The sequence below is a fragment of the Lithobates pipiens genome, unplaced genomic scaffold (genome assembly GCF_037356315.1).
Source record: "Lithobates pipiens isolate NorthernLeopardFrog02 unplaced genomic scaffold, aLitPip1_a1.2 Scaffold_18, whole genome shotgun sequence".
NCBI classification, from domain to species: Eukaryota; Metazoa; Chordata; class Amphibia; order Anura; family Ranidae; genus Lithobates; species Lithobates pipiens.
This window is the reverse complement of record NW_027507758.1, coordinates 613,341,096-613,357,932: the sequence shown is the minus strand read 5'-3', so window position 1 is coordinate 613,357,932 and position 16,837 is coordinate 613,341,096. Positions and strand designations below refer to the sequence as shown.

The following is a 16,837-nucleotide window of genomic DNA, read 5'->3' as shown; positions in this document are numbered from 1 at the left end:
TGGCTTTGCGTTTAGGAAACGTGCTGCAAATGTACATTGCGCCTCCGTTGCCATTATGGTGACAGAACCATGGCGTGCATTTGCAGTGTATTTTTGAAATGAGCATTTTTGAATGCAGCCTATTTGTTAGTGACACCCCAAACCTCAGTTAGGAGACTCATGTTTTGCTGTGAGCATGTCACATGACCGAATGTGCTACAAATGTGCCAAAACGCACACTGAAAAAAAAAACGCTGGGCGCTCCACGTCCAAAAATGTAGCTGTTTTGGGGGTGTTTCAACGGTGTTTGAACGGGCTTGCCCTATGTGTGACACGTGTTTTAAGAGTGAAAAACGTGGAAAAAATGTTAGCGGGAACACGATTGTGCTACTTTCAGGTTTGAATGGAATGTGCTTAGGAGAAGAAATTTTAGGCAGCAAGGATGACCGGGGAGGAGAGGTGAGGGTTAAAAAAAAAAACCCACTGTGCTTATCCAAGACGCACAGGAATCCCGTCTTATTTAATGCTGATGTGACTTCTGCGAGAAAAGTCGCAGTGAGTTGCAAGCAAGTCATACTACTTAGTACTTAGTACTGCTGGACGTTGCATGAAAATTGTTAGAATATTAATATTTATGAATGGATTAGATATTACTGGATAATTGAGTTATATGTTTATATCTCTTCTATGTATGGAAAAGTGAAATTATATAAGAGCTTTATACTCGTGAAAGTATATGTTATAACTTCATAAGTAGTTCTATGTAGAGTCATCATGTGTTAATAATTAAGAGTGAGCTCTCACCTTCCCCCATCAGATGAGAAGGAAGGATTCACATACTTTAAGATTTAAAAGATGTGTTAGTTAAGAGGTAAGTCCTTTATATTACAGTATTTCTTGATTTCTTGATTAGGATATTAATAAGAACATTGTGTTTTAAATGAATATATATATATAAATAAAATATAGTATTTCATTTAGAAGTTAAAGGAAACTTATATTGTATGGCCAGCCTTAGTTAAAGTTAGTTAGCTCCTCTTGGCCCGCACCTCGGGAATGTTGACCCCCACCCTTGTGTGAGTTGGGAGGAAAGCTATGTCTCAGGAAGGAATGAGCTTCGTGTTCGAGTCGAACATACGTTCAGCGGCCTTGTGTAGTGTGTTGGCGTCTGTAGGAGTTAGTGGGTGTTCTGTGTACCTTCAACACAGTATACACCGTTTGTTATCGGCTTATTTTGCGTTCTTGCTTTTCTGTAGTGCAGTATACACCATTATATCCACCTATATAGCTAGCTATATTTCTCTTTTTTAATAGAGCTTGCAGTCAGTTGTAGGAGATTGTGCGTGCTGTCTGCGTGCCCTGAACCCAGTATACACCGTTATATCCACCTATATAGCTAGCTATCTTGCTCGTTTTAAATAGAGCTTGCAGTCAGTTGTAGGAGATTGTGCGTGCTGTCTGCGTGCTCTGAACCCAGTATACACTGCTATATCCACCTATATAGCTAACTATCTTGCTATTTTTAACCGGTTCCCGACCAGCGCACGACGATGTACGGGCAGGCATATTGGCGTACAGGTACGTCCAATCTTCAATGCCACCCTGCCATCGGGAGCGCGCCGCCGGCCGCACGCTCCCGCGCTGGTTGGGACCCCCGTGAGTCCGGTCGCGGGACCCGCGGACTCGATCACCGCGGGCATACCCGCGATCGTCTCACGGGACGGCTGAATGGAGGAAATGCTGTGTAAACAGCATTTCTCCATTCTGCCTAGCAACTAGTGACGCTGATCTCTGCTCTATGTGATTGGAGCAGAGATCAGTGTTCATTAAATGAAAGCCCAACCCCCCCACAGTTAGTAACACACCCCTAGGAACACTTAACCCCTACACTGCCACCCACTGGTTAACCCCTTCACTGCCAGTGTCATTTATACAGGAATCACTGCATTTATATAGCAGTGATTACTGTATAAATGACAATGGTCCCAAAAATGTGTCAAAAATGTCAGATGGGTCCCCCACAATGTCGCAGTCACAATAAAAATCGCTGATCGCCGCCATTACTAGTAAAAAAAATAATAATAAAAAATTATTAATAAAAATGCTATAAAACCATCCCTATTTTGTAAACGCTATAACTTTTGCGCAAACCAATCAATAATCGCTTATTGTGATTTTTTTACCAAAAATATGTAGAAGAATACGTATTGGCCTAAACTGAGGGAAAAAAAAGTTTTTTTATATATTTTTGGGGGATATTTATTATAACAAAAAGTAACAAATAATGCGTTTTTTTCAAAATTGACGCTCTATTTTTGTTTATAGCGCAAAAAATAAAAACCACAGGGGTGATCAAAAACCACCAAAAGAAAGCTCTATTTGTGGGAAAAAAAGGACGTCAATTTTGTTTGGGAGCCACGTCGCACGACCGCGCAATTGTCAGTTAAAGGGACGCAGTGCCGAATCGCAAAAAGTGGTCTGGTCTTTGACCAGCAAAATGGTCCGGTCTGTAAGTGGTTAAATAGAGCTTGCAGTCAGTTGTAGGAGATTGTGCGTGCTGTCTGCGTGCTCTGAACCCAGTATACACCGCTATGTCCACCTATATAGCTAGCTATCAGTGGCGGAATTATAGGGGTCGCCAAGATCGCCATGGCAACCGGGCCCCTTGCTGCGATAGGAGGGAAGGCTAAGAGGAGCTCACAATAATCAGCCGAACTGAAATCGGCACTATGCGGCAGCTCCTCACATTAGGCTTAGTGAAAGCAGTGTGTGCTCTTTGTCTCCCCCTAGAGTGCAGTACCCGCCAGGAAGAGGTAAATGTCTGCTGTTTTTTTTTTAATAAGCCTATCTACTGTATTTGTGTTTGTATGTGTGTGTGTGAGCATGCTTGTATGAGTGAACATGCTTGTATGTGTGAGCATGCTTGTATGAGTAAACATGCTTGTATGTGTGTGTGTGAGCATGCTTGTATGAGTGAACATGCTTGTGTGTGTGTGTGTAAGCATGCTTGTATGAGTGAACATGCTTTTATGTGTGTGTGTGAGCATGCTTGTATGAGTGAACATGCTTGTGTGTGTGTGTGTGTGTGTGTGTGAACATGCTTGTATGTATGTGTGTGTGAGCATGCTCGTATGTGCGTGTGTGTGAGCATGCTTGTATGTGTGTGTGAGCATGCTTGTATGTGTGTGTGAGCATGCTTGTATGTGCATGTGCGTGAGCATGCTTGTGTGTGCGTGTAAGCATGCTTGTGTGTGTGTGAGCATGCTTGTATGTGTGTGTGTGAACATGCTTGTATGTGCGTGTGAGCTTGCTTGTGTGTGCGTGAGCATGCTTGTGTGTGTGTGTGAGCATGCTTGTGTGTGTGTGTGTGTGTGTGTGTGTGTGTGTGTGTGTATAGCCATGGGCTGTAATAGGCTTCAAAATAGGTGAACTGCGAGCGCCATGCTTGACGCTCACAGTCTACCCAGCCAGGTGTGTTAGAAAAGTGAATTAATATTCACTTTCCTAACACTGAACCGCCTCTCCACCAATCAGGTGTGCGGGTCTTTTACCCATCACTTGATTGGCTGAAACGATAGACACAGCTATTGGACGCCCATCAGGAGGAGAGGACAGGAGATGAGGATGGCAGTAGCTGCATGGAGGACCCCGCTCATGGCCGTTACCCGCTGCCCCACCAAGACAGGGTAAGTGGCGGGCAGACAGTGAGCGGGCAGTGGGGATTCACAGTGGCAGCATTTGATGGGCACAGTAGCAGCATTTGATGGGCACAGTGGTAGCATTTGATGGGCACAGTGGCGGCATTTGATGGGCACAACGGTGGCATTTGATGGGCACAGCAGTGGCATTTGATGGGCACAGCGGCAGAGTTTGATGGGCACAGTAGTGACATTTGATGGTACAGTGGTGGCATTAGATGGTACAGTGGTGGCGTTTGATGGGCACAGTGGCTGTAATTGATGTTTTTTAAATCGGTTCCTTTATATGCAGCCACCCACTTGGGACTGGGCCCTGGTGTTCCACCATCGGGCTCGGAGAAAAGAGCCCTGTCCGGAGGTCGGGGGGGGGGGGCCGCCATGGTTTCCTGCATCGGGGCCCAGAAGGTTCTAGTTACGCCACTGCTACCTATCTTGCTGGTTTTAAATAGAGCTTGCAGTCAGATGTAGGAGATTGTGCGTGCTGTCTGCGTGCTCTGAACCTAGTATACATCGCTATATACACCTATATAGCTAACTATCTTGCTCTTTTTAAATAGAGCTTGCAGTCAGTTGTAGGAGATTGTGCGTGCTGTCTGCGTGCTCTGAACCCAGTATACACCGCTATATCCACCCATATAGCTAACTATCTTGCTCTTTTTAACCACTTGCAGACCGGACCATTTTGCTGGTCAAAGACCAGACCACTTTTTGCGATTCGGCACTGCGTCCCTTTAACTGACAATTGCGCAGTCGTGCGACGTGGCTCCCAAACAAAATTGACGTCCTTTTTTTCCCACAAATAGAGCTTTCTTTTGGTTGTATTTGATCACCTCTGCAGTTTTTATTTTTTGCGCTATAAACAAAAATAGAGCAACAATTTTGAAAAAAACGCATTATTTTTTACTTTTTGTTATACTAAATATCCCCCAAAAATATATAAAAAAACATTTTTTTCCCTCAGTTTAGGCCGATACGTATTCTTCTACATATTTTTGGTAAAAAAAATCGCAATAAGCGATTATTGATTGGTTTGCGCAAAAGTTATAGCGTTTACAAAATAGGGATGGTTTTATAGCATTTTTATTAATAATTTTTTATTATTATTTTTTTTACTAGTAATGGCGGCGATCAGCGATTTTTATTGTGACTGCGACATTGTGGGGGACCCATCGGACATTTTTGACACATTTTTGGGACCATTGTCATTTATACAGTAATCACTGCTATATAAATGCAGTGATTCCTGTGTAAATGACACTGGCAGTGAAGGGGTTAACCAGTGGGTGGCAGTGTAGGGGTTAAGTGTTCCTAGGGGTGTGTTACTAACTGTGGGGGGGGTTGGGCTTTCATTTAGTGAACACTGATCTCTGCTCCAATCACATGGAGCAGAGATCAGTGTCACTAGTTGCTAGGCAGAATGGAGAAATGTTGTTTACACAGCATTTCCTCCATTTGGCCGCTCCGTGAGACGATCGCGGGGATGCCCGCGGCGATCGAGTCCGCGGGTCCCGCGACCGGACTCACGGGGGCCCCGACCAGCGCGGGAGCGCGCCGCCGGCGACGCTCTCCCGATGGCAGGGCGGCATTGAATATTGGACGTACCTGTATGCCAATATGCCTGCCCGTGCCATTCTGTCGACGTACATCGTCGTGCGCTGGTCGAGAAGTGGTTAAATAGAGCTTGCAGTCAGTTGTAGGAGATTGTGCATGCTGTCTGCGTGCTCTGAACCCAGTATACACCGCTATATCCACCTATATAGCTAGCTATCTTGCTCGTTTTAAATAGAGCTTGTTGTAAGAGATTGTGCGTGTTGTCGGCGTGCCCTAACCGCAGTATACACCATTATATCCACCTATACCAGCACCAGTGCCACCAGCCCAATTTTTCAGCCCCTGTTTAACAGGGGCGTTTAATTACAATTTTTGATGCAATGCTTTGCAGCCGGGCTCATTCCTGCACTACAACTACAGTATATGGGAGAGGTTGCAGTGTCGTGGCACCAGCACCAGTGCCTAAGGCCCAATTTTTCAGCCCCTGTTTAACAGGGGCATGTCATTACAATTCTTGATATAATATTTCACAGCAGGGCCCGTTCCTGTGCCCACCGAGAATAACTGTGAGGACTTATAGTGTTGTGGCACCAGCACCACAACCACCAAAGGTCAATTTTTCTACCACTGTTCAACAATGGCATGTAATTACAATTCTTGATATAATCGTTCACAGCAGGGCACTCTAGCGCCCACCAAGAGTCACTTTGAGGGCTTACAATGTTGTGGCAAAACCAACACCTTGTTCCGCCATTTCTGCAGAGCATATAGGGCAGGTCCCTACTTTCAAACATCCAACTTACAAACATCTCCTATTTGCAAACGGAAGGAGACAACAGCAAGTGAGATGAAAAAAGATGGACGGCAAAACAAATTATACAGGGGTGATAACCCTTCCCTATGTTTTCCAAAAAGCTTAAAAATAGATTTTTTGACTGGAGCTACACTTTAAAAATGTACCAGTTGAAAATTACAAATTCTACTTAACACAACAAACCTACACAGTCCCTGTCTTGTTTGCACCGCCTGTATACTGCTGTTCTGAGTATATAGGGCCTGGGGGCCACACGCATTTCCTTTTTTTAATATGGGTACGGGGTTCCCCTTAATATCCGTACAAGACCCAAAGGGGCTGGTAATGGGCAGGGAGGGCTACCCATGCCATTTTTCTCAATGATTTTCAACCATATTGCAGGAACCAGATATAACATTAAAACCGCAAGCAGTTTTAAATGACGTTATTTCCGTTAAATGTCATTTTGTGCAGGGACTGTTCTAAACACGGGAAATACGTGGCACTTCACAGGCATACTACAGACACCCCCCAGGCACCATATTTAAAGGAATATTTCACTTTTTTTTCACTTTAATCATCATTAAAATCAGTGCTCCCGCCAAAACGTCAGTTTTTAAAACTTTTTTTTGCATTGACCCATGTCCCCTGAGGCAGGAGCCAGGTCCCCAAACCCTTTTTAGGACAGTATCTTGCATATTAGCCGTTAAAATTAGCACTTTTAATTTCGAACGTTCGAGTCCCATAGACTTCAATGGGGTTCTAACGTTCGTACGAATTTGGGGTCCGTTCGAAAGTTCTGGTACGAACCGAACCGGGGGGGTGTTCGGCTCATCCCTAGTCTCAGGAAAGCCAGCAATTTTCTGTAGGACTATAAGTCAATTAAGAACCTTTAAGCCAACCTTTATAGGAGAAGGTGGGGGCTGATTTTAGAAAAAAATATTATACATTATTAATGAGATACTATACTTTGACATTGTTCTTGTTATATTTTGCTATTTTTATTATTAAATAAATTCTTGAATTTTTACATGAGAACTGAACAGACTTGCTTGGAACTTTCCTCATCAATATGAATTATTGAAATATCGTTATTACTGTAAAAGTGAGAATTTTACAAAAATCGTATCACATTATTGTGAAGCAAGCTTTATTAGAGATCCATGTAGGCTCGCCAAACACAGTGCCAAGCAGAATGTATCAAATGCCCCAGCCACCATCATCTTACCTCTATGATGTCCTGCACCTGCTTGGCGATGTCCCCTACAGTCTGTAGGATGGACTCACTGTACAGCCTCTGTTGGGGAGGGGAGACAAGTGAGATATCACTGCTATGAAATACATTAGTGTGTAAATTTTTGTTTATGAAAAATCTTACAAACATAATAAAAACATATTTACATATATACAAAATAAATAAAAAAATATATAAACAAAATAGCTTACATCAGCATAGCAAAAACATAAAGAAAACAAAATATGCCAACCTAAATAAAGCCATAACCTCCACCTAAAACACACTCAGGCTAAGAAACCATTACACATGTAACCCATGCATGCAGCCTTTTTCCAAAAATACAATCTTATATAAAAATCTAGGGGATGTGAAAGGACAGAAAGAAAGCTGCACACCCAGAGACAGACAAACAGCAGCTACGGAGACCTGACATTCCTCCACGCCTTTGTCCAGGCCCCTGGCCACCACCTGTGCTTCTCAAGACCCCGAATCTTCCTGACCTCACCCAGAATGTCGTGCACCACCACCTCGACAGGAAGGACTTTTTTCAGAATGGAAACCTGACACTGTGCATTCCATGTGAAGAAACGGACTACTTAGCTAACTAGAAAAAGTGTCTCAAAATCAAAATCCCGATGTGTCTCAACGGCCCCATACGACCACTCCGCATAACTCAAGCTGGAATGGAAAGGGTTTACCCAGAGCCCCACCCGCTTGTAGACTTCTATATTGAAGGGGCACTGAAGCAAGAAGTGGTCCATTAGTATATGAGTGCAAGCTCCTCTGTTACAGAGACTGATGTGACTGACTCAGTGCTCTCTGTATAGTGCTACGGTATTTGTCAGAGCTATATTAGACATGTGCAGAGTAAAATATTTCGTTTCGGAATTTCGTTTTCGTCTGAAAACTTAATTTATTTAGTTACTCCCGAAATTCGTTTTTATTTATTTTGTTTTTCGTTCAAAAATTGCATTCGTCCGAAAATCCACATGAATTACGGTCGAATCTGTCTTTGAAGGCTTATGGTGTCTGTCGAATGTATAAAGAAGATTCGACGGAGCTAGTATATAGCATACTTTAGAACCCTATTAAAGTCTATGGGACTCCAACGTTCAAAATCTAAAGTGCTAATTTTAAAGGCTAATTTGCAAGTTACTGTCCTAAAAAGTGTTTGGGGACCCGGGTCCTGCCCCAGGGGACATGTATCAATGCAAAAAAAAGTTTTAAAAACGGCCGTTTTTTCGGGAGCAGTGATTTTAATAATGATTAAAGTGAAACAATAAAAGTGTAATATTCCTTTAAATTTCGTAGGGGGGGGTTGTCTATAGTATGCCTGTGAAGGGGCGCATGTTTCCCGTGCTTAGAACTGTCCCAGCACAAAGTGTCATTTATGCAGGAAAAAAAGTCCTTTAAAATCACTCGCAGCTATTATGAATTGTCGGCTCCCGTAATACAGAGAACACTCATTGAAAGTCATTGATAAATAAATAAATAAATAAATAAATAAAAAAGCGTGGGCCGCAGGAAAAGAGGGGGGGACGAGAGAGCGGCCCCCCCTCCCTCCTGAACCGTACCAGGCCACATGCCCTCAACATTGGGAGGATGCTTTGGGGGTCCGTGACCCCTCAAAGCACCTTGTCCCCATGTTAATGAGGACAAGGGCCTCATCCCCACAACCCTGGCCGGTGGTTGTGGAGGTCTGCGGGCGGGGGGCTTATCAGAATCTGGAAGCCCCCTTTAACAAGGGGACCCCCAGATCCCGGCCCCCCCCCTGTTTGAAATGGTAAGGGGGTACAAAAGTACCCCTACCATTTCACAAAGAAAGTGTAAAAAATGGTTAAATAAAACAAACACACTTTTGAAAAATTTCTTTATTAAAAATAAAAAAATAAAAAAAAGATTCCAGCGGCGGTAATCCACTCTTGCTATCCAGCGACGGACGATCATCTCTCCAGCGATGTTTCATGTCATCCAGCGCAGCGAATCCTTCGTCCTTCTGTCTCCGTGGAGGAGACACTGCAAGGATTCCGGCGGATGACGTTTCTTATATACGGAGGGCGGGGCCACCCGTCACCTGACCCCGCCCCCCTCTGACGCAAGGGGAAACCCGGGGTTCCCTGTGACGTAGGGGTGACCCGAACCCCTCTGATGTAACACAGGCAGGTTTCCGTTACATCAGAGGGGGGCGGGGTCACCCATACGTCACGGGGAACCCCGGGTTTCCCCTTGCGTCAGAGGGGGGCGGGGTCAGGTGACGGGTGGCCCCGCCCTCCGTATATATAAGAAACGTCATCCGCCGGAATGCCTGCAGTGTCTCCGTGGAGGAGACAGAAGAAGGATGCTGCGCTGCGCTGGATGACATTAGACATCGCTGGATTGTTGTCAGAGTCATGTCGAATCTCCTATTCTATATCGAACTGTTGTAACAATGAAAACGAAAATAAAGCATTTATTTATGTCGGATCTTTCGTTTTTCGGATTTTGTGCTTTCGTTATCGTTTGTCAAAACGAAAACGAAAATAGCTGAAATTCGGACGAAAACGAATGCACATGTCTAAGCTATATACAGTGCCTTGAAAAAGTATTCATACCCCTTAAAATGTTTCACATTTTGTCATGTTACAATCAAAAATATAAATGTATTTTATTGGGATTTTATGCGATAGACCAACACAAAGTGGCACATAATTGTGAAGTGGAAGGAAAATGATAAATGTTTCTTGTGACGAAATGTCCCTACATTCCGCTTGAGTGCTTTCGTTATATACCACTTCCTCCCAGTCTGAATATAGATATCAGATATTCCAAGCCCAAGCACAAGACAAGACTTGTTTCACTGCTGGCATAGACTGATTTATTAGAACCAAAATGACAAGTATTTATAATACAGTAGAAGAGGAGGTCCTCCCTCCTACTCATATTATTCTAACAAAACAACTGTAGCCAGAAACAGAATTAACATGACCTAATTATCTAAATCAACACTGGACTCCTTCATTCAATTTCAGGGTTAATTAGCACAAATACAATTGGTGAAATACTCTTTAGAATTTGTGTCAAGCCAGACTAGACTAATTTACATTATACAAGACAACAGACAGGTGGCTGGAGTTGATGATATTAGCATCTAACAGTATGTGTCCCAATAGTATGATTTAGTCACTATTGCTAATATGGCATTTACATATCCAGAGTCTGTGTGTCTTGGCCTGACTCCAAAGTAACACGACCTCAGGGGTCCCCAGGCTTACAGCTCCCAAAGAGAACTGTTCCCCCAAATGCCAGGGACCATAATCGCAAAGCAAGAGGCTGGCATTCAGTCCTTTCCAAAAATCTTCTGTCCCGAGTGAGTCTGTCACAATTTTCATTTTTTTTTACAAATATAAATGTGAAAAGTGTGGTGTGCATTTGTATTCAGACCCCTTTGCTCTGATACCATTAACTAAAATCTAGTGGAACCAATTGCCTTTAGAAGTCACCTAATTAGTAAATAGTTTTCACCTGTGTTTAATTTAATCTCAGTAGAAATACAGCTGTTCTGTGAAGCCCTCATAGGTTTATTAGAGAATCTTATTGAGCAAAAAGCATAATGAAGGCCTAGGAACACACCAGACAGGTCAGGGATAAAGTTGCAGAGAAGTTTAAGGCAAAGTTAGGATATAAAAAAATATCCCAAGCTTTGAACATCTCACGGAGCACTGTTCAATACATCATCCAAAAATGGAAAGAGTATGGCACAACTGCAAATCTACCAAGACATGGCCGTCCACCTAAACTGACAGGCCGGGCAAGGAGAGCATTAGTCAGAGAAGCAATCAAGAGGCCCATGGTAACTCTGGAGGAGCTGCAGAGATCCACAGCTCAGGTGGGAGAATCTGTCCACAGGATAACTATTAGTTGTGCACTCCACAAATCTGCCGTTTATGGAAGAGTGACAAGAAGAAAGTCATTGTTGAAAGAAAGCCATAAGAAGTCTCTTTTGCAGTTTGCGAGAAGCCATGTGGGGGACACAGCAAACATGTAGAAGAAGGTGCACTGGTCAGATGAGACCAAAATGTAATTTTTTGACCTAAAATTAAAAAACGCTATGTGTGGGGGAAAGCAAACACTGCACATCACACACCATCCCTACCGTGAAACATGGTGGTGGCAGCATCATGTTGTGGGGATGCTTTTATTCAGCATAGACAGGGAAGCCGGGCAGAGTTGATGGGAAGATGGATGGAGCCAAATACAGGGAAATCTTAGAAGAAAATCTGTTATAGTCTGCAAAAGACTTGAGACTGGGGTGGAGGTTCACCTTCCAGCAGGACAACAGCCGTAAACATACAGCCAGAGCTACAATGGAATGGTTTAGATCAAAGCATATTCATGAGTTAAAATGGCTCGGTCAAAGTCCAGACCTAAATCCAATTGAGAATTTGCGGCAAGACTTGAAAATTGCACAGACGCTTTCCATCCAATCTGACAGAGCTTGACCTATTTTACAAAAAAGAATGGGCAAAAATGTCCCTCTCTAGATGTGCAAAGCTGGTAGAGACATCCCCAAAAAGACTTGCAGCTGGAATTGCAGTGAAAGGAGGTTGTACAAAGTATTGACTCAGGGGGGCACCATACAAATGTACACCACACTTTTCACATATTTATTTGTAAAATATTTTGAAAACCATTTATCATTTTCCTTCCACTTCACCATTATGTGCCACTTTGTGTTGGTCTTTGACATAAAATCCCAATAAAATACATTTACGTTTTTGGTTGTAACATGAGAAAATGTGGAAAAATGTATGTATACTTTTTCAAGGCACTGTAAATATATAGTAATAGTGTGCGATTGTGGGGGGACATTAGAGTGTAGATTTTTGTTTAAAAAAAATCTTGCAAGCATACAGTTTGTAATTAAAACATTTACATATATACACAAACATTTAATAAAAAAGAATATATACATAAATAAACAAACACAAACAGACTTACATCAGCAGATAACAAAAACACAAACAGCTTTTTGCCAAAAAGTATTAATAGAACTATATACAAAGAAACATAATTGTATTACTAGCAAACTACAACATTATGCAAAACACGACCCTAACCTCTACCTAAACCCCCCATCAGGCTAAGAAACGATTAAACATTGATCCCATGCATGCAGCCTTTTTTCAAGAATCTGGTCTTAGAGACCACTCCACGTAACTCAAGCAGGAAAGGAAAGGGATACCCAGAGCCCCACCCACCCACTTATAGACTTTTCTATTTTGAAGGGGCACTGAAACAAGAAATGGTCCATCGTCTCCTTCACCCCACCACACTCCACCCTTATACAACCATGGTTCTCTGTAGAGCAATGCTTCAGGTTGCCCTTCAGATAGAGTCTGCCATGGAACAAGAGCCAGGCCAAACCACAAAACTTTAAAGGGGTTCTCTCCAGATTTATCAAATGCAGACCTTCCCTCATAACAGGGCCTGGGCAATCCCTCAAGGCCAGTGGTTCGCTAAAGGTAAATTCAACAACCCTCCTCTTCAAGGTCTTCCTAGGAAGAGACTTAATTTCCTCCGCCGTCACTTGCTACTGCAAAAGCATTTTCAGGCAAGGGGCAACGTAAGCTGGGAGTGCTTACCATGTTGGACCCTCAGGCTTTTTATTGGCACTCCATTCTCCCAGCTTTGTAGAAAAGGCCTAAAACAGGACTGAAAAATACCAACCCACCCAGGCGATTCCCCTGCCAACATATTACTAAAATTATGTTTAAAAAATATCAGAGTAAAGAATACCACAGGTTGACCATACCTAGGCCACCCATCCGCCTGGGAGGGCAAGTAACAGACCAGGGCATTAGAATTTAAGCTTCTCTAGTGCAGAATCTGATGCAACTGGCTCTGTGTTCTATGAACAGCACTGTGATATATGTCAGAGCTATTTAAATGTATGGTTATAGTGTGTGACTGTGGGGGGATATTAGATTATAAGCTTCTCTGGTACAGAGACTAATGCGACTGGCTGAGTGTTCTCTGTACAGCACTGTGGTATATGTCAGAGCTATATAAATGTATAGGAATAGTGTGTGACTGTGGAAGGACATTAGAGTGTAAGCTCCTCGGTTGCAGAGGCTGATTTTTCCTACTCAGTGTTGTGATGTGACTGGCTCTTTGCTCTCTGTACAGTACTGTGGTATATATCAGAGCTATATAAATGTTTAGTAATACTGTGTGACTGTGGGGAAACATTAAAGAGTAAGCTCCTTGGTTGCAAAAACAGATGTGACTGACTCTATAAATGTATGGTAATAGTGTGTGACTGTGGGGGAGACATTAGAGTGTAAGCTTCTCTGGTGCAGAGACTGATGTGACTGGCTCAGTGTTCTCTGTACAGCACTGTCGTATACTGTATGTCAGAGCTATATAAATGAATAGTAATAGTGTGTGACTGTGGAAGGACATTAGAGTGTAAGCTCCTCAGTTGCAGAGGCTGATGTTTCCTACTCAGTGTTCTGTTCTATGGTACATCCAGTAGTCCTGGAGGAGAAGCATTGTCCTCTCACCTTATAGTTGATAATGGCCTCGTCTTCCTCTTGAAATATTTCAGCATCACAGTCTCTCAGAAGTTGCACCATCTGGTTGGGGTCAGCTTTATCCAGTTCCCGAGTGATGGGATTGGACTTCTCACTGATGGGGAGAGATTCCTCATATCCAGCTAACTGGGGACCATAATAAGGAAGTCAAATATCACATCCATATTACATATCACATAATCTTATTCATTGTGTACTTACCTCCCACTTCCCAGGATCAGGGGTCTCGATAACATGCTTGTATCTACGGCTTCCTCTCATGGTTGGGGGTCAGTAGTTGAACCTGTTGAGAAATTCCATGTACTATATTACCTTTTCATGATTATTGGGTCAGTATACACTAAGGAAAAAACTGGCGGAGTGAAAACGCTATTTAAAAATGTACAGTTGGGTGGAAAGGTTTGGACACCCTTGGCCTAACTGCAGTTTACCATCATCAGAAGCTCTGGTGCTTAGATTACAGGTTAGCCCTTGTCATCTGCCAGAGTGACCTGCTTCTGTATTAATCCATCTGGTTGGTGGGAGCCCCTCTACTGCTATAGCTACTGGTCTCCAAGCCTGAGCCCTGACCATGACACACAGTGCACTTTAAGTTATGTTTTGGATTGTTCTGATGGTCCATTTGACCCACTTACAGCTTTGGTTCCTTCCCACAAGACATATTAAAGGTTTTGTTAAGATTTAGGACAATCTGTCCTCTCTTCTACCTCCACTGTTGTAATATTTGTTGTGTAAGACAGCCCCAAAGAGATCCACCTCCAGGCTTCACAGTTAGTAAGGTGTACCTTTATTGTCATCGTAGAGCAAGGTGGGTGTTTTTTTAGCAATTTTACTCAAATGAATCCCCCCTCCCCCCCCCCCCCCCAGCACAGACTACATTTGGCTCCATAGATTCCTCTGTGCTATGTTGTGTTGCCTCTCTGTACACTGTAGGGGTCACTGAAGCCATTCATAATTGGCTTTGAGTTGTGTTTTGGATTGCCCTGATGGTCTATTTGAACTGTTTACATCTCTGGTTTCTTCACACAAGAGGTTTAGTTGGTAGTAGAATGCATTCTTCCCATTTCCTTCACTAGTGTAGTATTTGTTGTATTGTTGGCTTCTGGGTAATCTGTGAGGGATCCAACACCAGGCTTTACATGTGGCAGGGTGTACTTTGATTATTGCTGTAAACCACGGTGGGTGGTTTTTAGTAAATGTACTCAATCATCTTGTCTCATCCTCCTCAGCACAGACCACAGGCTTACTTGATTTTGCTTTGCTATTTCAGGGCTGGGGGGCCTCTCTGGACACTGTAGGGATCATTGGAGAAGTTCAGAGTTGGCCATAAGTTTTTCTATGGATTGTCCTGATGGTCTGCTTGACCTGTTTACAGCTTTGGTTTCTTCACGCATGACTTTATCTTAAAGGTGATACATAGTAGAATACATTCTTCCTGTTCATTCCACTTGCCTAGTATTTGCTGTATTGCTGGCTGCCAGATAACCAATGAGAGGTCCACCTCCAGGCTTCACAGTTCAATTGCTAAAATCACCCACCTTAGTCTTCAGCAACAATCAAATATACATAAAGAATGGATTGGATGGATCCATTCACAGGAAGAATGGATTCTACTAAGTATTTGATTGTTAAGTTGGGTGATTTTAGCAATTGTACCCAAATGGCTTGTATAATGTTCTTCAGCATAGGCCACAGACTGCACTTGTCTCCATAGATTCCTCTGTGCTATGTCAGGGTTGGCTTCCCCAGGTGCTGAATTTTGTGATGTCATCACAGATAAGGTTTCCCAGTGCCCCACTCCTGGTGGCATCTGGACCTTCCAGCAGCTTCCCCGTAATATTATTAGTGGGTGAGATGTTGCTATTCTGACCAGTCTACAAAAGACACAACAAAACACCGCCAAAGCTTGTTTGTTCTCCTGGACTTCCATTTGTTAACAACATTTCAGAAGAGTGGAAATTGCAACCTGGAAGATTTCGATTTTCTTTCACAGAGTCCCTCACTGTCTAGGAGCCAATAATCCGTATTGTCAGATCCTCGAATAACTGCCTAGAGGAGCTCATGGATGTTTGTTGGAAGTACACTGCCTCAGAAGAGAGTTAATTCAACTTTGGAATTGTCCTTCCTTGACTTGTATCAGGACTAAATCTCATCATACACTTACAATCTGACTGTACAATCTACAACTATGCAAAATGAGAACGTACCTAAACTATCCAATCGATTTATAACCAATCAAGCAGGTCCTTATACGACATAGTTGTTGGTAGGTCGAAAGGAGATTGTACAGTCAGAATGTAGTTTGTGTCTTGTGCATTAAGGAGTCCAATAAAGTGCACCAAGACAAATATTATTATTATAGACGATTTATATAGCGCCAACAGTTGTGCCAATGATTTGACGGGGGTACAGTTTTTAGGTGGGTGTGGGGTAGGCTTGCCTGAATAAATGAGTTTCCAGGGCTCTCCTAAAGGTGGACAGGTTAGGGGATGACCATCATACTGGGGCAGGGAGTTTCAGAGGGTGGGAGAGGCTTTGGAGAAGTCCTGAAGGTGAGTATGGGAGGAGGTAACAAAGGAGCTAAAGAGCAGGAGGTCCTGGGAGGAATGGAGGGGACGATTTGGGTGATATCTGCAGATGTGGTTGGTGATGTAGCTCAGGGCGATGCTGCACATGGCCTTGTATGTTGTGGTTAGTATTTTGAATCTTATACGGTGGGGTTGGGGAAGCCAGTGAAGGGATTGGCAGAGAGGAACAGCAGTCATGGATCGGTTAGGGAGGTGTATTAGTCTAGCAGCAGCATTCATAATAGGCTGAAGGAGGTATAGCCTGCGTAAGGGTAGGCCATTAAAGAGAGAGTTGCAGTAGTCAAGGCGGGAAATAACCTGTATTGAATACTGAGTGCATAAGTGCATAAGTTGCTTTGTGGTGTCCTTAGTCAGGAAGGGTCGAATCCTGGAGATGTCGCAGAGGTTAAGGCGGCAAGATTTAGAAAGAGATTGGATGT

At 43.2% G+C, this 16,837-nt stretch overlaps 1 protein-coding gene across 1 annotated transcript in view; it reads right to left on the bottom strand.

The window, feature by feature from the left end:
• GCKR (glucokinase regulator) overlaps positions 1 to 16,837 on the bottom strand; it is a 74,824-nt gene that overhangs the window by 47,797 nt on the left and 10,190 nt on the right. The window contains exons 2-4 of the mRNA XM_077489328.1: positions 14,032 to 14,113; positions 13,801 to 13,956; positions 7,250 to 7,318 (exon numbers count right to left, since the gene is read on the bottom strand). Coding sequence (XP_077345454.1) covers positions 7,250 to 7,318; positions 13,801 to 13,956; positions 14,032 to 14,091 — 285 coding nt within the window. The 5' untranslated portion in view covers positions 14,092 to 14,113. The remainder of the gene's footprint in view (positions 1 to 7,249; positions 7,319 to 13,800; positions 13,957 to 14,031; positions 14,114 to 16,837) is intronic.